General features: G+C 44.5%; 1 protein-coding gene across 1 annotated transcript in view; it reads right to left on the bottom strand.

The window, feature by feature from the left end:
• USP47 (ubiquitin specific peptidase 47) overlaps positions 1-24,195 on the bottom strand; it is a gene marked incomplete in the record, with an annotated part of 45,840 nt that extends 21,645 nt beyond the window's left edge. Inside the window, 6 exon segments of the mRNA XM_072421568.1 lie at positions 203-299; positions 396-549; positions 1,155-1,268; positions 2,220-2,423; positions 3,060-3,119; positions 24,053-24,195. Coding sequence (XP_072277669.1) covers positions 203-299; positions 396-549; positions 1,155-1,268; positions 2,220-2,423; positions 3,060-3,119; positions 24,053-24,091 — 668 coding nt within the window.
• Positions 24,196-25,913: the final 1,718 nt, after the last annotated feature.

Here is a 25,913-nt window from a genome sequence, read left to right as displayed (position 1 = left end):
CCACAAAGAACACCAAGACTCAAGTAAGAATACACATAAGTATATTAAGTTTTGGTTAAAGCTCTAAATTAATGTCAATAGAGCCAGCCATGCTGTGGACAAGAATATTTTATAGAGAGGGTAACTCCAAGGAGACCAAAATCGGATATTTATCATGAGGCTGCACTACCTCAGCTAAAGTAACATTTGTTATAATACTAACTTGTAGAGAGCGTTACGGAACTCCGGCGTCATATACAGTGTCTGCAACAGGCTGTTCAGGTAACAGGTCATAGCCTGATTTACTAAACCCACGTAACCTGGAAGATGAGAGATGAAACTGTAAGACATCACAAAACTAGAACAAGAATTTTTTTATGGAGTGGAATTGCAGAACTCGGTAAGGGCTCTCATACCAGTGTCTGATTTGTGTAGCAGTGATGAATAGGAGTAGTTCTGACTAACGTAGTCACTCGTGCAGCCCACAGAGCCGTCCTTGGGAAGGGGTCCGATGAACTTCTCCTGTGTGCTGTCATCGAGACCGCTGCTGTCTGCTGTGCCAGATTCATCCTGAAACAGATCAGAGTTCAAAATATAACTCTACAAAGATAAGTCTGCAATCCCTTTTTTAATAAATGGGAGGGAATGTTTTAAAGCTGAACTCCAGACAGATATAAGTAAATAAATGTAGCTCTATATATTATTGGTAAAATAAATGCTGTGAAAGTACCTAATTCTGACCTGGTATCAGGCTCCTGCAGTACAGAACACAGACTAAAAGGAGAATTCATGCAAAGAGCCAAATCAGTTCAGTGCGCATGTGCTTGCAAGTAGCATGCTGATAGGAAAGTGCATAATGACATAAAACCTCATTGTTCTGCTGCTACTCATAAAAGCAGAGAAAAATCTTAGAACTGTATAGAAGTTCAAAACCATTGGAAGGCAAAGTACACCCCTTAGATCTACTTTATTTGTGTATTTAGTTTTATTATCTTTTATAATGACAGCTGGCTTTAAGTTGGCTTCTGAGAACAAATCCTCTGCAGTTCTGATTAATCAGACTCACGATAGTGGTGGTGCTGCTCTCTTAGGATCCCTGTACATGGCACCCCTTACATTTGAGGTAGAGGTTATACATCTCTGCTGTGATATAATAGAGACAGGAGGGATCTTACCGATGTCAGCTGCGGCTGCTCCCCGTTCTTATCTGTTAACTGGAGGAAATTCTTCTTCCCTGCCTCAAAGCCAGCATCCAGTAGAGAGTGATCCGGGCTGGGATCCAGCTCAGTCTGAAAAAGACGAAAGCAACTGGACATGAAAAAAGATGAACGCCTTCCCGCCATCTGCTGCCATTTTTTTTTTTAGAGACAAACCATGCTGGGTGATATTAAAAGATCAGCGAATTAAAGGTTTAAGAAAAAAAAAATGTAAATGCAAATAAAATATCTCTCTACCTTTATGCTATAAATAAAATTTCCACGCTTGCATTATCTTTCAAAGCATGTACAATCCTGCACCAGCCGATTCCCCAACGACCCGCTACTGGTATTTGAGGTCTACGCACTACCCCCACGTAAACTCAGAGGGGGAACTGATTCCAGCAGGTATAAAGATCTACCCAGCAATAGGCTGCTCCCACTATTCAGATGATGTTGAATTTAGTTTAGTCTAAATTAATTAGCTATTCAGAAAACCAAGAGGAAAAGTTCATCCTGATTGACTTGTCTGTGGTGCAGATGTCACAGCTCTCTAGGAGATCCCCACTCTGCTGACCATCGTTCTTCCTTTACTGCATCCAGCTGCCATTTTTTTCCCTAGGTAAACAATGCTCACACACAAATTCCCCTTATCGAAAAAAAAGCACAATTCCTCCAAGCCACCATCTTTCATTGACTCCTGGTCCAAGTGGGGTGCTTAAGTGCCAATTTTAGGCACATCCAAAGGTAGTCAGGGATCAGCACGGGACACGGCCCAATATGCAGCTAGGCCTCTGTAAGCTAACAGGGTTTGTTAGCATCTGGAAACTCTGGACATAATGAATAACTATGTCTATGTAATATACATTGTTCATACGTATATTGGTGACTGTAATGTACCCCTATACAAAGTGTTTATGTGGTTAACCTTTGACGTGAAAATGTGACATTATAGCTCCCAAACTAGTTTAGAATATTAGCAACTATCAGGTAAATTATGTGGAACAGACCCATTACCATCTTCACCAGACAACCTATACCCACCATGTCTCCCGTCCCGGGTGCATTCCCCCATTTCAGGCTGAAGGTGCCGCTCACGTAGCCCACTTTACCAGCCACATCCTGGAAGAGCTGGCGCACGGAGGTGGAGGCCGGGAGGTTCAGAGTGATGCGTTCATTGATGGTCTTGCAGTTGGTGGTATCGTGTACTATACACAGCACTCGCGGCTCGTCAGCAGCATTCTCTATCTGCAAGAAACAATCAAAGGCAGAGGTCAGAAGTGAACAATGAGGTGTGACAGCGCCTTGCACTTGCTGCTTTGCGTCATGACAAAACAGAAACATGCCATTTATTATATTGCTCTCATTAAGCTCCCACCATGAGCTGAAAATCGTCTCCCAGTGATGTAAGCAGGAGAGGTGGTTTGGTGCCAGGTTGGTGTAATTAGTGGTCTGCCATGCTGCCCTCCGACCTGAGAGTTTGCGCTCCTTACTGATGAGAGAGCTTTAGCACCCAAAGTTCCATAGTTCTAGAGTTGCAGAGTGACTGCTGCTTACACAAATTTTTTCAAACTTCCAAGCAATTGTATTAGGGATAAACGATAAAGAACATGCAAATATACTATTAACATACTTGTGCAATGCTAAGCAAACATGTGCAAAGCGCTGTAACCTCCAGCCAATCAGAAACTATCTTTTGCAATCTGACTTTGCCTACTGTTATGAATCTTGTCTGACCATCCAATGAGGCCCAGAGTGATATTAGGGCAGCACAATCCATATATAATGAAGGGTTAGTATTCAACACCGTGCAAAACAGACACCATGCTACTTTTAACTGCAGCAACACACGGAAATCTGCCTGGCACACCACAACCTGAATACCTGAGAGAATTTCTTCTTCATTTCATTAAAGATACTCTGTCTGCAACTCCAAAACAACCCCTGGGATAGAGACGAGGGCGGTCAGATATTGTACAGACAAAAATGTATATTCAAGGGGAGGACAGAGGCGGATATGAGGATCAATTTCACTCAGACATGTATATGTGGTATAAAATCTATTGGCCGGATTAGTACACTCTGTCAGTTTGCAGGATAAGGGATTCTCTTAATAGGCCACCCCCTACCGATAAAAATAAATCTTTCCCCCTACAGTACTACAGAGCTCCATTCCTTCAGTTATGGGGATGAGAAGAAGAAGTGTTTTCTAGTGCAGCAGAGCAGTCAGGCAGGCCTGACAACACTGCAACTAATTTCATAGCAGCAAAGACAGATATGTCGGTTTAATACAAGTTAGGAGCTCACTAGATTTTTGGCAAATCGGTGGGTACTCCTAGGCTATAGATCACCGGTGCTTGCTATGGGCCCCCATGGTGATCGGTGGTGTGTCCTCAAACACCCTTTTTCCCACTTTGGTAGCTGGCGAAGAGTTTGTCTATTGTAATGAACAGAAGCAGACACAGCCAACAATGGGCCCCTGTGCTGAACTGAATCCGTAGGGACTGGGAAGGCTGCCGGGCCCTTGTGCCCTGGCACACTTTGCACCTCACTGTGCTTGCCCCAGGTAGTGAATAGAGCTTTTGACTTCCTTGTTCCTCACCTTAGAAGCCTGGTCATCAATTTTTAATATTATTATTTTATGAAGTAATGCCTGAGATTGACAGGTAGGTCATCTGGTATCTTGCTTGGCATTTGTGCAGAACTTCATGACTACAAATACGGAATACTTACCGAAATGTCGCTCTCCAAGTCTGACCAATCCTCCCGCCCAGTGTTCTCCCCAGCCCCTTTTACCTGAGGGCACCACCTGGAACTTTTCAGTTTTTAGGCCATTACTTAAGAGTTGCGACACAATACACAATACTCAAAATCAAAATTCTGGGTTGAACACTACTGCCCATACCTATCATGCAGGCAAGAAACAATAAATCAATAACCTGAAATTTTAAAAGAAAAAAGGAAATAAACTTTACGCATAAAGCAACTTAACTGCCATCAATAAAAAAGGATCATCCTCTGACATTTCACCAGGAGCAGAAAACCAATACTTTTCTTAAAACCTTTATGAGGGTCACATGACACCCCACAGGATATAACCTTTACAATCGTTTACTATATGGATGTGTAGTATAAGTCAAACCTGTCACAGCACATGGCATAAGGATATATAAGCGGCTTACTATTAACACGAGCAATCACCAATGCTGGGATTCCACATAGCTTAAAGTATTTGGAGACCTAAGGAACGCCACGCATAAAGCGCAAGCTTACCCATAGGCCAAGCCAACCACGTAGATATGTTTATTATTAATACAACAAAAAAATAAACACACCTTTACCTTTTTAGCCCACTTTCTGACTGGTCATGTGACCACTTGGTCTGCTTAACACCTTACTCCTCCTTGCACATTTTAGCTATCCCTTTTTTCTGGGAGTTTCAAATACAGTCTGTGCAAGCCCAGCTCCTATGTCCAACCTCCCTATATAACCTTTTATGTATCAGTCAGAGGAGGAATGGAGAGAATACTTTAGTGGTAGCTCCAAGTCTGCTACATATGTTTTCCCAACAGTCTTATCAGCATTGCCTCCTCTTCCAGGACTCAGTGGTCCCTACATTATAAAGAGTAAGCAGCACCAAGGCCTGGACTACTGTGAGGCCAGAATGCATGATGTTGCGAGTCCATGCAATGTGCAAATGACAGACTAGAGGTACTGGAGCATGCATGATACTGTGACCTTATGGGATATGTAAAACTTAGCTGAGAGTACTGCAAGCCCAGCATGCATGATGCCATGACCCTATGGGACATGTAAGTGACAGATTGGAGAACTGTTGGCCCAGTATGCATTATCTTGTGACCCTATGGTGCAAATATATGGCAGCCTGAAGCCCTGCATCCAAGATGCCGTGACCCTGGGGGACATGTAAATGACAGATTGAAGTACTGAAAGCTCAGCATGCATGATCCTGTGATCATAGGCAGCCTGTAGATATCAGACTGGAGTACAGCAAGTCCAGCATGCATTATGTTGTGACCCAATGAGACATGTGACAGACTAGAGCAGTGGTCACCAAGCTTTTCAGACCTACAGATCACTAAATGCATGGACCCCAAACCACACACACGCGGAGAGCCGTGACATCAAAGTGACTTCATAATGCCAGAACCCGCCCACTCTCCATACATTTCAAATATGGGAGACGTGGTCCCTGGCTGTGGCCGGTACGACCCCCTTCACGTCCGCAGCTACCAGAGCCACCGAGCACCAAAATTTTCTCGCAGACCACCGGTTGGCAACCACTGGATTAGAGTACTCTGAGCCCAGCATGCATTATCCTGTAACCCTATGGGGCATATATATGACAGCTTGGAATACTGTGAGCCCAGCATACACAATATTGTGACCCTAGAGCGTGGAGAGCGAAAGAAGAAATTTAAATTTCAACACAGGAATAGGTTAAAACAGGGGAAAAAAGCTGGAGTTCCACTTTAAATTTTTTGTTTTGTTTTATTTACATTAATGAATCGTATATTCTCTCGCCACTGAATCAGAGTAATGCCTCCCTTGAATCCCACATTAGGTTGCTCACCCCGTCCTCACAGAAGATGTGGAGCATCTTTATGAGACACTAATGAACATATGGCCTTTCCAGCAATCTTGTCAGTTAATTAAAAACGACGCTCATGCTGCAGCTCGGAGACTCAGCCGGGAATACAGTGAAGTTTACTGATCTCGAAGGGGCTGGTATTATTGCAGAATATTTTTGTAGGTACAATACACACTGTGCAGCAATGTCAGAGCTATTCCAAACCAAGACAAGCTCGCTCCCCATCCATATAAATAGTAACATAAGAGTCCATATTAATCCACGAAAAATTACTACAAATATATGAGCAGAAAAAAAAAATTAATGCACCAGTATAGAATTATAAAAACAGTTCTGATCTGCTAATCTGCAATGAGTTTTCTATGCTGCAGACGGTCTGGAAAAATGAACAGATCCATGGCAGAAGTCACATCACCAGTGGTACACAGAGGAATATATGAGCATGTGGCCAATCGGTGCAATCACACAGTCCATATCCACATGGCTGTTTTCGTTCCTGAAATGTGGACAGTGACGAGGGAATGTAAGGAAGAAAAGTATAAGATGCTGGGGAGATCTGTATCAAAGAACTGCTTTTCATGAAACAAGGAACTGCTGCTTTATTATAGCAAGCCACTAGGGATCCAGAAATATTTTCACTATCATTTTGGGAAAATGTGAACTGCTTTGCTATTCTGAGTCAATGAAAGTCACAGACCCGTTCCAGATGATACAATGGCAGCCTCCTCCAATGCAAGGTTACGGTACAAAGCCTTGGGATATATATGTGTGTAAAATCAGATTTGATATATAGCACAACAGATTCTTCCTAAAGATAATATATTATCAGGCTGTGATATACATTTACTGGCTCTTTTGTGCTGCAGTTAAAAGACTAAAATAGATCTCCGCTGGATTATTTCCATGGGGCAATAATCCAAGATTACACCCATAGCCAATCACTGCTCCTTGGATGACCTTTAGCCAGCCAGTTGTGAAAGCAGAGCTTGGCGTGACTACTCTGCCGTCTATGAGCAGGAGCCTGCCCGGCCGCAGAAACGGCGACATGCCCTGCCACTTCCTGACCACCAAGAAATCCTGGAGTTTGTAGTAACTAAGACTGCTGCAAGCAACCGACATTTAGATCCGGATGGAACTCCCATTTAACCTATCAAAAAATCTTTTAGGTGATCCAATTACTAAACCTGAAACTATGAATCAACAGCAACATAACCTCCTCACACGCACGGCTCCAAGACTTTTCTAGAGCTGCCCCCACTCTCTGTAATGGTCTTCCTCGTCCTTTTCAGCTTGCTCCTACTTTCTGCTCATTTAAAAGAGCCCTTAAAACCCAACTTTAACCTCAACCTACTCATCTTCTTCTTTTTCCTAAACCCTGACTACTCACCCACCTTACCATATCCCCCTCCTATTGTGTGATACTTCCCCCACCTCCTAGATTGTAAGCTCTTCAGGGCAGGGTCCTCTCCTCCTCCTGTGTCACTGTCTGCATCTGTCTGTCATTTGAATCCCCTATTTAATGTACAGCGCTGTGTATTATGTTGGTGCTATATAAATCCTTTTTAATATCAGCAAATATTTGAGCTTTAGATATCTATTTCCTGAAAATGTTAGACTTTTTTCTCTCTCTAGGTCCTTTTTCTTTTAAAGGCACAGAATGCTTGTATGTGCTTATCTAGGGGATTCTTTAATGCCTGAAAAACTTTAGGCAAAGCAACCCCTTCTGTTTTTGTTGGATGAATACGAAAAGGTGAATGGTGCACAGACATTCTAAGACCTGACTGCCAAAAACAACTCTCCTGGGTATTGGTACGTCCACCATGGAAGGAAAAAGTACAAAGCATTTGTGGGCCAATATTTAAACATTGGGCAACAGTCCACACAAAGAAAGCCAAAATCCCCCCCACCCCCGGTATTCCACCACAATGGCTGAGCGACCCAGGGTGGGTCAATGTGAGGGTAAAACAAACTGGAACTGAAAATAAACTAAACCCTCTGCAAAAAAAAAAAAACCCTCTGCATTCCACATCATCAAAGATCTTTGAAATGGAGTACCCAGAGGGTGAATTAGGGTGTATACAGACACCTAGAAGTTTTTGTTTTTAAAGTAAACCTGTCTTGTCCACTATAGCATAGAACATTTTCTCTAAATCAGAAAATTGTTTCAATAAACTTTATCAACACCACCTATAAGAAGAACAGACAGACATTTCTGAATAAAAGGCGCCCCACATTCCCGACTCACCTGGCTAAGGATAATATGCCTGAACTCATCTTTGGATTTGGAACAAGACTGAAACAGGGTGACCAAAAACCTGAGCATGGAAGAGCCCGAGCTGTGAGTCATGTGGGGATTTTTCAGCACCTTCCTAAATGGCCGGTACAACCTTCACCCAGATCACAGGAGGCCACGCTGACATTTTTTCATAGCTCTAGAGACCATTCCTAACCCGACCAGGGGAGGGGAGGAGGACTTTACTCAACGCCCGTGCCCAACTGGAACCGGAATGACCGTCTTTTCTGTGACTTTTTCAGAAGTGAAAGTCACAGCTACTTCCTGCTTTCTCAGAAACTTTCTTACTCAATTCTTATCAAAAAGACTTTGAGCTGCAATATAACCTCTACTAAAACCTACGTCACCAGGTGGACCAAGAGGAATTCGTATTGCAAGGAAAGATTTAAAGTTCCCAAAGCCGACAGTGGCCACTATGAAATGTCGCCAGTCCGGATAGAACCTGGGTGGTGAAGATCAGCCAAAACCCCACAAGAAAAGGCTTTGGTCTTGGACTGGAGAGATCTTTTTGCAAGATTCTGTCTGCTCTATATTCACCAAGAATCTTAATGGAAAGACGTTCACCACTGAAGGCAGTGTTCTCCCAAGCCCCCTTTTAGCTGGGTGCACCACCTAGCACTTTCCAATTACCCCCCGGCTGTTTTGGGGTAGTTACTAAAAAGTTGAGCGAGTACATAAGCTACCACTGTCTACAACTTCCTCCCACCAGCTTTAAAAAAATTCTGCTAGAAAGAAGGAATTTTTTTGAAGATTTCTAAAGAGGGAAGGGTTCTTTGAAACTTAGATCAGAGCTTGTACTTAAGTGTAAGGTCGATTTTTAAGATATTTTAGGTATATACACACACACACAGGAAAGCAATCTACACTATCCCAAAGTTCTCCCCGACCCCTTTAAGCTGGGCGCACCACCCGGCACTTTTTAGTTTTTGGGTGGTTACTGAAGAGTTGGGTCACTTTACAGGGGCTGCCGGCCACCCACCTACAATTTCTTCCCACCCAGCTTAAATAAAATTCTGAGCTGAACAGTGGATCCCCTTGGACTAGCAAAAACATATCCTGAGCCTAAGGCAGGGGCGTCAAACTCAAATACGCAGTGAACCAAAATGAAAAACTCGCAGGCCAACCTTGATACATATTGAAAAAATATCTACAATTGAGGAAGGCCGCTAATGAATGTCAACAGAGGAGGGTCCGCTCGTGGGACCTGACTGATGGTCCACTTGCGGGTCCTGATTGATGCGCCAGCAGAGCATTCTGGATTTGTAGTATTAGCGGTGCATGCACTGTCCACCGGCGGGCCAGCTCTAGTAGACATTTGGTATTTTCTCACGGGCCAAAGATAATTACAGTGCGGGGCAGATTGCAGATTTGGCCCGTGGGGCCGAGTTTGACACCCCTGGCCTAGGGGCAGGCTCAGAGCTTACAACGAGATGGAGAGATTCAGTGCAGCTCCTCAGGTATGGCACCGTCTGAGCCACTCGAACACTCACAATACAGCTACCTTCTAGCACCTTGCCAGCTACTCAAACACTGCAGTGATCAGTACTGGGATCGCTCACTGCCGCCCCTATTCAACCCCTATGGAGCTGCCCTGGGAGAAGCTAGTCTACTATGTAAAGTCTCCATGGTACGAGGAAGTGATAACTGCACCACAACCTCATCGCTAGTGTAAACATAACCTTAAGGTAATAAAAAGTTTGAAACAATTTCAAGGCTGCAATGTCAGCACAAAACTTTCCATAGTTTTGTATGAAATCTAGAACGCTAAGAATTCAGCTAGTATGGCTAGCAGAAGGGGATCAGGAAATATCTGTCGCTGATGCAGCTTGCAGTCACTGAACCCGGATGCAACTTCTGGGTTTGGCAACAGTAAGATCCTGGCCAGGAGAAGCCAGAAAAGATGCAAAACATATCTCCTCCATAACAAAATTGGGCATTGGTCACTCTGAAGGGTGCAGTGGTTGAAAGAGAATACTTTGCTGAAACACATCCAGGCAAAGGAGGGCAGATTATCTTTGGCCAACAAAACCCCCCAAAATTCTTGGAAGCACCTCATGTCTCTCAATGCTGCAATATAGGTTTTATGAACATCTGTACCATTATCCTCTAACAACCATCTCTCGACTATTTGCTTCCAGAAAGAATTTATTTAGGGAATTTCAAGCATAAGGCTACATACACACGTCAGATGATTCTCGTCCGATAATCTGGCGTGTGTACAGCGCTTGTAGTCCATCGTCTGGAGCAGCGGTTGCCAACCTTTTCAGGTTCGCGGACCACTAAAATAACCGGTTTCTGACCGTGCATGCGCGGGGAGCCAGGTGTTACTGAAAGAAAACCTCCCCCAGAGTGACATCATCATGACATAACCCCGCCCACTGTCCCATGGCAGATCTGAGCCTGCAATGGGAGGAGTGGGCGGGTTGTGTGCGGGTTGTGAGCCTGGGAACTGTACAGGGGACATGGTCCGCGGCTCTGGCTGGTGCGTCCCCCCAGCGGGGTCCTTCTACTGACCCCGCTCAGGGATGCACCGACCGGAGCCCCAAAATTTTCTCGCGGACCTCCGGCTGGTGACCGCTGATCTGGAGGACCATCCTGGCAGAGCCACAGACGACAAACGATTGTAATCAAAGTGAAGGGGAGAGAGCGGGGTGCCGCTCCGTCATTCTCTCCCTTCCCCTCTCCATATAGCAGAACAGCGCTGTATGTACAGCACTTGTTGATGCATTGTTCAGTTTTTTGTCGTTGGAAAGGATCGTGAAAGCCAATGATTGCACATGTGTATGCAGCCTTAAGTTGGAGTCCCACATGGCCAACAGGCACATGATGCCCGGTGACGGCCAAGCGGCAGACGCAGCTGACTGGTGTGAAAATCTTTGGAGCAAACCGCCTACAAGAGCCAGCAGAAGTGGAACAAACAAGGAGGAGTGTTTGGCAGGAGATTGATTGAAATTAAACTGCTCAGCACGGCCCACAGCAGCTGCCAGCATTGCAGAATACTTCAATAATAAAAAAAAATAAATCAACAGCTGACATTAGGATGCACAAAACAATTGTAAATATGAAGCCAACAAGACAGGCCCTGGGCTTCACCGAGCTTCCCGGTAATGTGAACGTTGGAAACACCTTCTAAATTGTGCTAAAGAAACGACCGTCACTGCTATGTCAAAGTTCATAAGACACAAAACTATTGAAAAAAAAAAAAAAAGCTTGTGAAAAAAAGAAAAGAGCTGCCATAGACGTAAGGGAATTTGATTCCCAGTCTCTGTTTGTGGTCACCTTTGAGGTGGGATACTAATCTTTAAATGATTTGAAACACCAACACTGTCTGCAAATTGGGATGACCTAAATTATTATTAAACTGTATTTATATAGCGCCAACATATTTTACGCAGCGCTGTACACAGGGGGTGTAAATGACAGATGGATACAAACAAAATAAAATCCTGGTAAAATTTGCTCCAACAGGGGAAAAAAATTCCTTCCCGATTCCATGAGAGAATCAGACGTTCCCTAAACCTGGAACAGTCTCTGTTATCTTTACTTTAAAGCTTTAATCCTCAGGTAAATTCTGTGCTTCTAGAAATCATCCAGCTTTTTCTTAAAGCAATCTATAGAACTTGCAGAAACTACTTCCTGAGGGAGCCGATTCCACATTTTCACACACCTTACAGTGAAGAATCCCTTCCTTATCCGGAGACTAACCTTCTTTTCCTCCAGACGCAAAGAGCGCCCCCTTGTGCTTTGTAATGACCTTACAGGGAATAGTTCAGGGTGAGAGTTCTCTATATGGACCATTTATATATTTATACGTCTCTTTCTCAAGGGAGAATAGATTCAGTTCAGACAAAGCAAACAGGTGTGCTCTCTAAGGACAGATGCCTGGCAGACACAAACACTGCACTACAGAAACAATTACAACGAGAAAGCTTCTTCTCTCTGCAAAGATAAGTGGGAATTACCAAACCTAGCTTGATTACCATATTATTTCCTGTATATTCCAACTAGAAAGAAAAACACAGCTCTGTTTTCTACACACTACTATCTCAAAACAGGATTAAGTGCTCATCGATTTATTCGGTGTGTCTAAACAATCCCCTGAGGAAGCCTATCAGGGAAACGCATCGGGTCACAGACTGCGATATTTTTGATAATGAATTAAGAGACCAAAATAATTTAATTAGCATTCATGTTACAACCGTTATTGTCCATGAGAATGTTAAAAGCATATATATGTATTTCTTGGCATATATTCTTTATCTGAGTTAATGCAACTTAAATCGCAAGCCTAAAAAGCCCTCTCTGTATCTATTCTTTCTTGTAATTATTCTATTTGTACTTAACTTAAAAAGAGATCAGCATGGCAGCAGATCTGCAATATCCCCTTTCATAGTTCTCTCTGCAAGTGTGGGAATATGTAAGCACAGTCAGCCCATGCGGAGCACCCAAAGCCCATTTTTTGGGAGGTAGGCCCTTCTGGGTTCATAGTCCCAGACCTAAACCCCCAAGGTAACGAGATGAGTAAAATGACGAACAGTGGGATTCTTCTGCATGTGTCACATGAGACTGCGAGATAATCCCAGGGCAGGCTAAGACGTATTACTGTACTAAGACCTCGTTCAGTGTTTAATATCCGTAACGAACTGCAGAGCTTATTGACGCTCTAATACTGTTATAATTGAAAAGGCAATGTTAAAATAAAGGGGACTAAAATAAAACTAAAAACAGAATGACCAAAAAAAAAAAAAAGGAAAAAAAAAAAAAAGGATACAGGTCACATGATCAAATGCCACTAATGCCATCAAACTGCTCCATAGAAAGGAAGCAGAGCAAGGAATATGTAATGCAGTGTTCAACTGCACCTCATAATTTTTTCAAACTGGATGGGAAGAAATTATAGGTGGGTGGCAGCCCCGGTATTGTGACTTATCAGTAACCACCCAAAAACAGCCAGGTGGTTGCTGAAAAGTGCCGGGTGGAACGCCCAGCTAAAAGTGCCGGGTGGAACGCCCAGCTAAAAGAACCCGGGAGAACAGCCAATATGGCTATTCGTAGGGTTATACAAACTATAGAAATAGTTGCTGGTGGTAAAGAGAATCTAAAAATGTAACTACAAAAATACATGTTACATTTTTTAATTCAACACACCCAATGCTGTTATTATTCCTTCTGCTTCAATACCAGAAAATCAATGAATACATTCAATGACAACGCTGTCTTTGTGCCTGGACTCAAGTGGCACTGTCATCCATACGCACAGTAAAAACCCCCCTGCATGGCAATGCACCTAGACTGTGCTTAGGCATTTAGACATTTTTCTAGTTCCTGGCATGAAAATCAAAACATGAAGACAGTATTCTTCTTCCAGAATTATTTTTAACATGGGAGGAAGAAGCTGTAGGTGGGTGGCAGCCCCTGTATTGTGACCCAACTTTTCAGTAACCAACCAATAATAGCTTGGTGGTTACTGAAAAGTGCCGGGTGGTGCGCCCAGCTAAAAGGGTCTAGGGGAGAACACTGTGAATAACATTCTCTGGAATATCAACGTGCATGCCAAACAAAGATTCATCCCATACCAGAACCTGGTGAGATTTACAAATGCTCCATCAGGCAGGTTATTATTGCAGAAAAGGACAGGCCATTAATTGGTCTGCCCGATTATTCCAGGTTTCTGATGGCAAAGCAGAGCTGCGCATGTGTACAGTCAGCTTTGGTTGCCAGAGAAACCCAGCAATCCTAGCTCTTGCGTATGCTGGGGATGAATGAACAGCAGGTGCACCTGCGCAGCAGTTACATCACCCTGGCAAAGCCAATCAAGATGGCCAAAGATTGTTTCAGGTACAAAAATAGATTGTGCAACTCAATGGGATAGGAGACGTGTGGCTTTATTTCTGCTACAGGTTTACCTTTACCTGCCAATGTGTTAGTTTACTAGGTAAACCACAGGAAGAATTTTTAAGGACTGGTTGTTACCTTAGCAGGCCAGGTTTACTTTGCCAGCCACCAATCTATAAACATCAGCTGTGAGCCAATTGTTAGGGCCGAATTTCCTCAAAGGTTGGCAGAAATGGCCAATGTTCGAGTCGAACCTACTGTGGGTTCCAACTCATACACCCTAAAGATGAGCACCAAATAGAATATTACTGATGGTCCAGTATTCCTTTCACATACATTTGCAGTGATCTCCCTAGCCCCTTTTGGCCGGGCGGTACCACCTAGCAAATTTTTAGTAACCACCCAGGTGGTTATTGAAAAGTTAGGTCACAATAACGGGACCAGCACCAGCCTACAGCTTCTTCCCACTCAGACCAAAAGCATTTCTGAGGAGAACACCGATTTGTAAAATCCATAAGCTGTAAGAAGGTGGCGATAGAATTGCTGTAACAGGTTGCTCAAAACGTCTTTTCCTCTTTCATGAGATGATTGCGGAGCAGATTACACCACACAATGTTTGAAAGGGCCCAGACTCCAGATATCTCCGGTGATGACTCAGCTGCCTGAGCCTAAGGTGCTTATTTACAAAAACAAATACAGCGTGTCACGCCGCCCCAGGTACTGCCCTACATAAAGCTGCAGGTCCGGACAAATCTCAGGAGCCAGAGAGGCTAAAAATACACAGCTGGCACTGAACATTGTAAATAAATGTACGTGAAAGAGAACCTGTCAAACAGAGAGAACAGGTGGGGTTGGCTGGCACATGCTAGGGTAGTGGTCCCCGCACCTGAACTGATCTTTCTTTATTCACAAAGCAAGGAAAACCTAAAGTGGACTAAGCGCAACATTTTCACTTTTATGTAAAGTGTAGACAACCCTTATACCTAAAGAAAAAACGTTATTTATTTTTGTGCAACACCCCTTTTAAATTTAAAAAAAAAATTCAGAGCCCCTCGGGATACCTATGACACGCATTCTGGAAGGCTCTGGGTGTTCCTTCTGCGCATGCCTTGTCTTGGGCATGCGCAGAATGGGCATTTTTCCCACTAAGAGGAAAAAAAAGTCGATCTCATGCATGCGCAGTGGGATCAGCTCCCCCCCCCCCCCTTTACAGGGGCTGCGTCACAAAATCTGGCACCAGCGCAGCGACATAGCAAAAAGACGACGGAAGAGAAGACAGAAGATGGCAGCACCCAGTGCTTTCTACGTGACAGGACAAAGAGGAATTCCAGGACGACGCAGGACCAGATCGAGGACCAGTGCCATCGAGGGATCTGTGGGATTAAAATTAAGTGTAATTGTTTTTTATTTTCAGTTTAGTTCAGCTTTAAATGATGCAGGATGCGTGTATTGAAGCATTGAGGGTTTTTATGGGAACTGGTTTTTGCTTACCCTGAGATGTGCTTTAATAAGAAAATGTGCTCCCTACCCATGATCGTACCGGGGAGAATTACATCACCCACATGGACTATAAAAAACATTGATCATTGATCAGGAACGCCCATTCTTTTAATTGACTGAGCACGGTAGGAGTGTCGGGAATCAATATCTGCATCACTTTGTACCTCTGCGTTTGACTTTCTGCAGAATCCTGTTCCGTATATAGTGTTGTAAAGCAGTAAAACAATCGTTTTTTCCAAACAGATTCTCAATAAAAGAAATCATCTTATGTCAGATTGAGAATACATGTGAGGATTACATTGTTAGCCAGTGGCAAGAATATCACCCTTACAGATAGCCAGAGATAATTGATGTCACCTAAACTGACCTGAGAGGCACAAATTGCTGCCCGCAATCTCTGGTTGAGAAACACTGAATTAAAAGCCTGGAGCAGGGAATTTCTGGAGATGCAAATATCAGTGATGGGTGGAGGGGTGAGGGGTCTATTCTCAGTCCCGTCCCTTTGTCCCTAATAGAAATAATGCCAGTGTCTCTAAGAAATTACAATTGGCTCCTTTTAGGCTACAACCCAAAGGAGTAGGTCTAACGAATAATCCAAACTGTTAATGAGTAACCCAAACGAGTAGTGGTCAATCCCTAAAGAGATAAACAAATGTTCTTCTATGTCACACACTGCACCAGTAGTAACGATCAATTGGACACGGAGAAGACTTATCCAATCCTGCGGCTCCATCCCCGTGCCCTCACGAACCCAAATCCCTGAAACAAAAAGGTGTTTCCAAAGCAGCCAAACAACCACCTGCAAAAAGAGATAGGAGGCTTAATGGGCATATATAGCATACAATGAGAATAAATACACCATTCAAAGGGTTTGGTTATATCTGTGCACCACCATGTTTAATGGAGAGCCAGCAGACCTGCATTATTGGTAAGAATGCCAAGGTCCCCGCAACTTATAACAATGAAGAGAAGAGGATGGGGTAATGAAGAATAACTAAAAATGCTTTCAAATGGTACCCAGGTCATTATCCATACAGTGCAGCGAAAGGAGGGAGCCCATTGCAAAGGGTTGCTGAAATCGGCTTTAAGTGGAAACACCTTGACTGTTTTTTTTTATTAGTCTTTCATACACAGCATACGTTTATGTGCACTGGAACAGAACATGCATCTTCAATTTATTTAAAAGTTCCCAACTCTGGTATAAGATAGAGTCCAGATAGAACCTGGGTGGTGAAGATCAGCCAAAACCTCACAAGAGGCGGCTTTTGTCATGGACTGGAGGGGTCTTTTTGCAAGATTCTGTCTGCTCTATATTCTCCAAGAATCCTAATGGAAAGACTGCCATGCTCAGCACTGAAGACAGTGTTCTCCCCGACCCCTTTTAGCTGGGCGCACCACCCAGCACTTTTTAGTGATGACTCGGCTGTTTTTGGATGGTTACCGAAAAGTTGGGTAACAATACAGGGGCTGCCACCCGCCTACAATTTCTTTCGCCGGCTTAAAAATTTTTTTGGATTGAACACTGTGATTTATTGCATTCGCGTCTGCTGAAATACAAAACGGAATTTGTCTGGCATGTCAGCAAGAAAGAACAGGTGGGGGTGCCTGTCACATGCTAGGTTAGTGGTCCCCGCACCTGTCAAGGCACCTGAACTGACGCAATCCATTTTGCCAACCCCCACATTGGTGACCCCCGTCCTTGGAATGATCAATATTCAGCAGCCCAGTAATGTGCAATTGGCCCACAACAGTTGGAGGAACAAGAATCTGGGGGAAGGGGCTATGTTTGGAGAAGCCAGTGATGGCTATGACAGCTGTCTGACATATGGGATGCCTGTCAGGTGGCGCGCCGTCTGCTGCCAGCTGCCCCGTGATGACCAAAGCATAAATGAACAGAGGGGTAAATCTCATTGCGTTAATGATACAAGACACTGCTTGCCATATCAATATAAAAGGTCAAACAGGATTAGGTGCGGGTAGACTATTTTATTATTATTATTATTAAACAGGATTTATATAGCGCCAACATATTACACAGCGCTGTACATTAAATCGGGATTGCAAATGACAGACTAATACAGACAGTGATACAGGAGGAGAGAACTCTGCCTCTACAAATATATTATGCAAATTTGGCTGCAGCAGGAAAAATAAAGGAATTTCCTTTTAAATGACTTTCATATATCAAACAAACATGCCGGGTTCAGCAGGCGGTTTGCTGGGACATTCCTGCTTTTATGGAGCCCTCGGCAGGTGACAACGTGTGTATATTTAGCCGATGTTCTTATGGCCAAGTGCTGCATGTCACAGTTACAAGGCAGGGGGTAAGGAATAAAACACACACAAGAACCCTTGACAGGGAAAATGCAGAATCCCGGAGGCCAAGAGATATTCATTAATAATATGAAAGGTGTAGCACACCCGAGAGGATCCGCTGCCATTGATTGTTCTGGCTGGAAGTCCCAAGACACCAATAACCAAGCAAAGGCGTCACAGCACAAATCCTTACAGCTGACCCAGAGGATGGTGAATTCCTTCCTCACCACCAGATATAATCGGATAACTCCCTGGATCAACATTCTGCTCCATATTTCATATAAGTGGTCATTATGTGTGCTATTAAAGAGGAATCTGACCCAGCAAACTCATCACCACTCCTATTCCCGGCGAACCAGTCTTTGCCCCAATGCCAGCAATCTGCATATCTCTCTTGGATGGCCATAAAATTATTGTATGAGGAATGTACAGGGCAATGGACATCAAAGAATCCCCGACGCGTTTCACTTAACTGATTATTCCCAGGGCCCATCCTACTCTACATTTCCTATAACTGGTAATAAATATTGTGCAAAAAAAGCACCTGAACCAATAAAATGCAAAAAGCACCTTAACCAATTGCCGAGAAATCCGCTTTTTATGTTTTAATGATCTCTTCCTTCATTTAGTTGTTCATCAGTTCCATTAATATCCTTCAATTCTTTACAGAGAGATGCATAGCCTCAACGTCTATGGCTACAAATCATGCCCCGTGTCTTCATTTGTAGCCACCCCATGCTGTAGAAAGCTGAGCCTACAAATTAGCACCCCCATCTATGACACACAATGCAGGGAAACATGAGACACGGGAGTTTTTAATAGGCAGGAAGCTGACATTGCAGCCACTCTGCTGCCCTCTAGTGTTCAGACAAACGGAGAAAGCCACCAGTCAGTTACTTGGCCTAGGCTGGGATGTCTGCTGCAAGCAGGAGGATGCATATCTTTCATTTTGTACTTATAGAATGAATCTTCCTGCCCGTCTCACTTGATGGGGAATCCTGGGAGACATTTAAGCAAAGCTACAACACACAACAGCCAGATGTTTGCAAATAAATGACCTGCACGGCCCATAACCCTTCATAATAACTGAGGGGGAGCCCACTGGTCCCATAAATTCACAAAAACAAAGCAGCCAATAAATAAAAAGAGTGACTGCAGCAACTACAGAACACCGAGCCAATAAACATGACAAGCTTTCACATAGCTATCTGTGATGAACAAATACCAAGAAATGGATCATCTGAAAATAAATACGTGGGGTACTTGGTCTCCCTGTACAGCAGAGCTCAGATTTGTCATATTGAGCCAATCAGTAGTGTTGCAGGGGCCATATACTAAGAAGGAGAATGCTGACAGAAAAAGGAGCTCATCAGTCTGCTGCTTCTCCTTTCACTATCCAATCACACGCTGAGGAAGAGACAAGACTTGTAAAGACAAATGAAGTCTCTCCTCTGACAGGCAGGGCAGTGCTGTGTGCGTTTAGGCACCGTACACACCTCAGATGATTCTCGTTTGATAATCGCCCCAGAGCTGATATCCGACGAGAATCTGGTGTGTGTACCGTGCTTGTCGTTCATGGATCCGTCCTGGCGGATCTGCGAACGACGAACAATCATAATGGAAGTGAAGGGTAGAGAGCCCAGAGAGGTGATCTATGGAGAGACACCCTTTACATAGAGCAGAAGGGTGCTGTATATATATAGCACTCGTTCACTCATTGTGAAGTCTTTTGTCTTTACAAAGGATCCTTTGGATATTGCACATGTGTACGTAGCCTAAATCTCAGGACTGGGTGGGCAGAAATGCCTCTCCTTTGGTAAAACAGCTGTAAGATTTTCAGGTAATGGCCAAATAATATTCAAAATAAGCACCTTTACCTGTTCTTTACGCATAATTGTCATCACACGCACGGCTCCAAGACTTTTCTAGAGCTGCCCCGACTCTCTGGAATGGTCTCCTCGTCCCATTCGGCTTGCTCCTACTTTCTGCTCATTTAAAAGAGCCCTTAAAACCCAACGCTTCAACCTCACCTACCCGTCTACTTCTGTCTCCTAAACCTTTACCACTTCCCACCGCTACATATCACCATCCTATTGTGTGCTACCTTCCCCACATCCTAGAGTGTAAGCTCTTCTGGTCAGGGTCCTCTCCTCCTCCAGTGTCACTGTCTGTATCTGTATCTATAGAGTCTGTAGTGCACCTTTTGTGCCTGTACAGAGGTTTTTAATAAATATTTAGCATTTTTCTGCCTGTTTTGGTGGGTAGGTTGGAAACATTTGATGAATAGCAACCAGATAAATTCAGTGTTTGATGTCACATTTGTCAAGACAAGTCCCCCCCTCCACCCCCCGCCCCAATTGCAATTCTTGCATTTCATTATCCAGCTTTGCATGTTGGCGAGGGTCCTTTTGCTGACAAAATCATAGAAGTCTCATCAAAAGAAGTTGCTTTGATCCTGCTGATAAAGATGTGACAAGGGTTAGGGGTAACCTATGAGAGGGGTTATAAAACCAAAGATATAAAGGCTTTGTTTGCAATTCTTGCATTTCATTATACAGCTTTGCATGTTGGCGAGGGTCCTTTTGCTGACAAAACCATAGAAATTCTCATCAAAAGAAGTTGCTTTGATCCTGCTGATAAAGATGTGACAAGGGTTGGGGGTAACCTATGAGAGGGGTTATTAAACCAAAGATATAAAGGCTTTGTTTGGAGGGGGGGGGCAGAGATGAGCCAGGCAGAGGGGACACAAAAAGGTGTGCAATGATTGTACATGGGCTGTGTGTGTAACATTGCATTATTAATATACAGTATTTATTTAGCACCAACATATTACACAGCGCTGTACAATAGTGTTAAGTGACTCCTTCTGCACCTATGACTTCCATCCATGACCTATGTATTCCATCTGTGTATTTCGGCGAGTTCAGCCCTAACAAAGGACCGGCAGCCATCGGTGACCTCCATTAGTCACCAGCCATGTAAATAGGGTCCTTATGGTGTCACGGTTCTTACAGATGCTGCATGCAGTGTTGTCATCTTGTCCCTCCTAGAGCCTTGTTAAAAGTCAATTCAAAGCCATAGTTTGTATTTTAATTTTGGAAGAGCAGCAAAGGGTTAATCGCCCCTATCCATTCAGTAAGTCCCAGTGGAGAAGAAGTAAAAATCCTGTTTGGTTTTGACTGTGATCATTACGCAGCGCCTTGCACATCTAAAAATAATACAACCTCTGTAATGTGACGCGGCCTGACATCACCGCCGAATATTAGAAAACCAGCAAAACAAAAACATTTCACAGACAGGAAGGGGTTAAACCTGGCAGAGCGTGAGTTCCAGGAAGTGCAGAGAGGGCGGAGCCACCGAGTGACAACAAACAAAGCAGGTGTCACCAATCACAGGGAAGCAGAGGGCGATGGGTTGTCAGTAGGGATCACACATGGAGGAACAAAGTGCTCATATGATTTATAAAGAGGGGCAATATGACAAGTGTTCATTAAAGGGTAAAAGCAAAACCTTAAAAACCCCAACATACCCCCCACATGGAAAGGCTGCATTTTATCCAACACCCCCAGGTTCTCTCCAACTGCACAGTGCCATAGACTTCTATGAGCCATTAAACAACAAAGCAAAGGAGCGTAGTACAGGGCAGGAGATGGGAAAGTGGGGGAGTGGAAAGCTCACTCATACTTTAAGTAGGAACTCCGTATCCCCCAATTCTCCGATTGCCCCCAATACCCCATTCCTCCATCAGAGCGCCAAATCCAATCATTGGGCAGAATCTGTGCTTAACGCTATTGGAGCTCACACAGGGGTGATCTCATCCTCCTGCCAATGGCTGCTGAGGCTGAGCAATGCATCCTGGGAGGAGGTCACATTGATCTGGGTACATGTTGCATCCCAACAGAAGCACTCCTGGGCGCCGACGGACGGCCGATGGGAGAAGCACTCCTGAGCGCCGACGGGAGAGGCGCTCCTGGGCGCCGTCGGGAGAGGCGCTGACAGACGGCCAGCGGGAGAAGCGCTCCTGGGCGCCGACGGACGGCCAACGGGAGAGGCGCTCCTTCAGATAACACTTTTCCTGATTGCTAGAATCTCCAGTCAGCCTGGTAAAAACTGCAAGCCCTAGGAACTGGGTATAAGATGGTCAATCAATCATTTCTACCAGCTGTGCACCCACTAACCAGCTTTACACTGACCTAGAACATGTATGCAGATCACAAGCTGACTTCACTTGCTGCCTGCTTGTTCCACATCAATAACAAGGTATTGAAGCCTCAAAAGCATCACTGCTACAAACTGATCTCACAATGGGAAGCTCTCCAGGTTTTGTACTTCCCCAAAGGTTGCAGCCTTATTACTGGAATGACCACATTACAATGTAGGGGCACCATCTACGTATTGATCTATTTAGGTATAGCGCCCCCTCCAGAGCAGCAACACACACTTGGCATGAGGAAGCACCTCGAAGTTTCTCTCTGCAGAGCCTCAGCCAATTCCGCCATGCAATGATCTTTCCTAGAAGCTCCGTCTATAAATAGAAAAATATTTTCTCTGCCGAAAATAAATCGACATTAAAAAAACCTGAGCAGAGGTCAGGTGGTACAAAGCCCCCAATACACAGCAGGCATTCAATTCTCCTAAAAGGAACCTGTGCCGGGTTTAGGAGGACCAATCAACAGCTTCGTCCTAATGTCGGCCCAGCAGCAGGTCAGAGCTTCCTTTTGTTTGCGGCACCTGCGCTCTGATGACCCCCCGAGCCCATAAAGATGCCCTGTCTAAGCAGCAAGTTTGAGAGGGAGGAGCCTGCAGAGTGCAGAGAGCTCCCTATTGGCCCATATGTACAATGATCAGCCAACTGCATGATTCACATACGTCCCCATAGCGGACCCCATTTCACCAGTCCAGAAGGGGGGATTCCCTCTGGCGTGACAACACACTAACTTCATGAGCAAATAAACACATTTTACAGATTTCACCATGGGTGGCCCCAATCCTGGCACCAGTGGGGCCCTATCCTGTCCCCGTAAGTCAGTGAAGAACCCACAGGGGCCCCTCTACACAACAGATTACATGTAATGAAATGGCTATAAAAGTGGCCCTGGCTGAGATAACACAGCATCACCCTCAGACTGCGTACCCCTTCCAGTCTGCTGTCTCTATTATGAGGGGCCTGTATCTAATATGAAGGGCCCCTACAGCAGATATTGTATCTATTATGCAATATCTGCTATAGGGGCCCTTCTATATGGCAAGTATGAGATGGAACCCTGTGACACCTAAAGGAAAAAAAATCACAAAGGGGATGAGCAAGGACTGATCATCCAATGGGGTCACCACGATATAATATTAAGGATATGAGGCCCCTGAGGGATTTAAAGCCAGGGATGATAATATTAGGAACCCTATATTAACCCCAAATAGTTAGGGCCACCGGTCATGATTAACGGCCACCGCAATAACTTTGACAAGGGCCCCATGACCGCCATTGCAAACAACTATGACGGGGGCCCCGTGACAACTACCGCAACGACTATGACGGGGGCCCCCTGACGGCTAATGCAACATCTATGACGGGGGGCCCCGTGACAGCCACTGCAATAACTATGACGGGGGGCCCCCTGACGGCTAATGCAACATCTATGATGGGGGGCCCCGTGACGGCCACCGCAATAACTGTGACAGGGGGCCCCGTGACAGCTACCGCAATGACTATGACAGGGGGGCTCCATGACTGCCACCGCAACGACTATGACGGAGGGGCCCGTGACAGCCACTGCAACGACTATGATGGGGGCCCTGTGACGGCCAGCGCAATGACCATAATGGGGGGACCCGTGACGGCCACCGCAATGACTATGATGGAGGGGCCCCGTGACAGCCACCGCACTGCCTATGATGGGGGGCCCCGTGACGGCTACTGCACTATGATGGGGGGCCCCATGACAGCCACCGCACTGCCTATGATGGGGAGCCCCGTGACGGCCACCGCATTGACTATGATAGGGGGCCCCGTGATGGCCACCGCAATGACTATGTCGAGGAGCCCCTATAATGTTGATTAAGGGAAACCCCCTTAATAACATGGGGCCCCTGTCATGTTTTTACAGTAAAGGGCCCCATCTGCAGAAATAATCAGCTTTATGATGACAGGGGGCCACAGAGGTAATAGAGAGGGGGCGCTCCATTCTATAGGGCCACTACCAGGGGTCCACACCGATATTAATGATAGCCAGGGCCCCAGTGACGGTGTTCAGGGCCCTCATAGTGGTGCTAGGCCTTAGTCTACCGCTGATTCGAGGGCCCCGGACAGTCAGGTCTCCTCACCTCTCGGGGGACGGGCTGGCCGTCCTCTCCGGGAACCATTCTCCGGGCAGCGGGCGGCGTCACAAGGGGAACATGCTGAGCGGACACCCTGCCAGCAGCAGACGCAATCAATGGAGAAATGGCCGCCGGAAGTCTCGCGAGAGCACAAACTGTGTCACTTCCTGGCCGGGGAGCTCTTGTCACTATGGTGACCAGAAGCTGGGAGTACCAAGATGGCAGCAAGCCGCTTCCTTAAATATTAGGGCGGCCATATTCGTACACCCACATTGAGTAACAACAGCTAAGATTCTTATTTACTTAATGGCGCAGTCAGAACAGCACAGCAGCGACCCCTTATGTGACATCTTGTATTATAATAACAATAATGTGAGGCCTGTACAATATTAAAGGGACCCTGTCATGAGACTCAATTAAAACATCAAAATTCTCATAACATTTATTATTAAATTATTATTAATATTATTATTATGCATGGATTTATATTCATGTTATTTATCTATAAAATTCTCCTTTAGATAAGCAGAAGCCCTGAGACTGCCGCTAGGTGTTGCCATTTCGGACATTCCATAGCAGCCTCAGTAAACAGTGAAATGCTGGTGGTCCACAGAAACATTTGGACATTATTTGCAATGTTTATGTTTTATTAATAATAAAACAAAATAATATTCTAATAAGTTCTTATATTCTGAATGACAATTTTTGCCTTTATATTGCGCTAAATTCACAAACTGTACAAGAGACTGAGAAACAAGGGAGGCGCAGCGTGACGTCAGTGTAGTCTTAAGGCAACCGTTGCGGAGCCTTACATTTCAGTATTGTTTCCACCATTACAACAGTCACCCGGCTCCGCTTATACCGATTCTTTATCTTTATCGATTTTCTTTATCTATATATATAAAACTGGATGCATGTATGTTCCACCATCCTTTGAAAACGCATAGTGACTTTTTAAACAAACTTGCTATACATATGACTGAGACTCATGTGAGTGCACCAGTCATCTTTGTACAGCGCTGTGCTATATGTCAGAGCTATATTTGGATATATGTGTGTATGTATTGCTCAGTGACAGTGTGCCTTTTGCTTAACACTGTAGCAACGCCTAGGAATCAGCTAGTATGTTATATTTATTGGCATCAAATAGTTTGACTTTGATAACTATCATTTCTTGTTTGGTCTTAGATTGGAATGAAATAAACCCATATTGAGTGATAATAATATTTTGCATTGATTTAGTAATACCAAAGATAAAGCAACTAATGATAATAATAATAATTGAATTCTTCACTTAACCATGAGCTGATCAATGAATCAGTCGCCACAGTCCTTATCAGCACCATTTGGAATATCATTATTTTACAAATGTAATAATTCTTTTATAAAAATTCATTTTTTTGGTCCACATGATTTAATAATATGAATTTAGTGTTCTGTAAGGTCGGAAAGGTTGGTGACTGCTGCTATAGTAATTCCCAACCAGGGTTCCTTCAGGGTTGCTAGGGGTTCCTTAAGCAATTTGAGCCTCTCATTGACACCAATGATCTTTTTGGCTATCTGACATTCTTCCCACCGACCGCCACACTAATGTACTGTGAGCTGTGGATATGATAACTATTGCCTTGGTTGCCTAAAGACCTGAGAGTGATTTCATGGGTTCCCCCCATGTTAAAATGGTTGAGAAAAGCTGGGATATCCCTTCCCTGAAGGCCTAGTAAAAACAGGTAAGGAAAGGCTTGGCACCGGTCCGTGAAAACTGGACAACAAGATTGGTTTTTCTGATCTCCGTAGAGTATTGGGAAAGGAGCTGTGCCAGCACAGATAGTAATTACACACTCCGATGACATGCTAGAGCAAGGGAACA

Source organism: Pyxicephalus adspersus, chromosome 9 (assembly GCF_032062135.1).
Source record: "Pyxicephalus adspersus chromosome 9, UCB_Pads_2.0, whole genome shotgun sequence".
NCBI lineage: Eukaryota > Metazoa > Chordata > Amphibia > Anura > Pyxicephalidae > Pyxicephalus > Pyxicephalus adspersus.
Note: the sequence above shows the minus strand (reverse complement) of the source record. Positions and strands in the feature narration are given on the sequence as shown.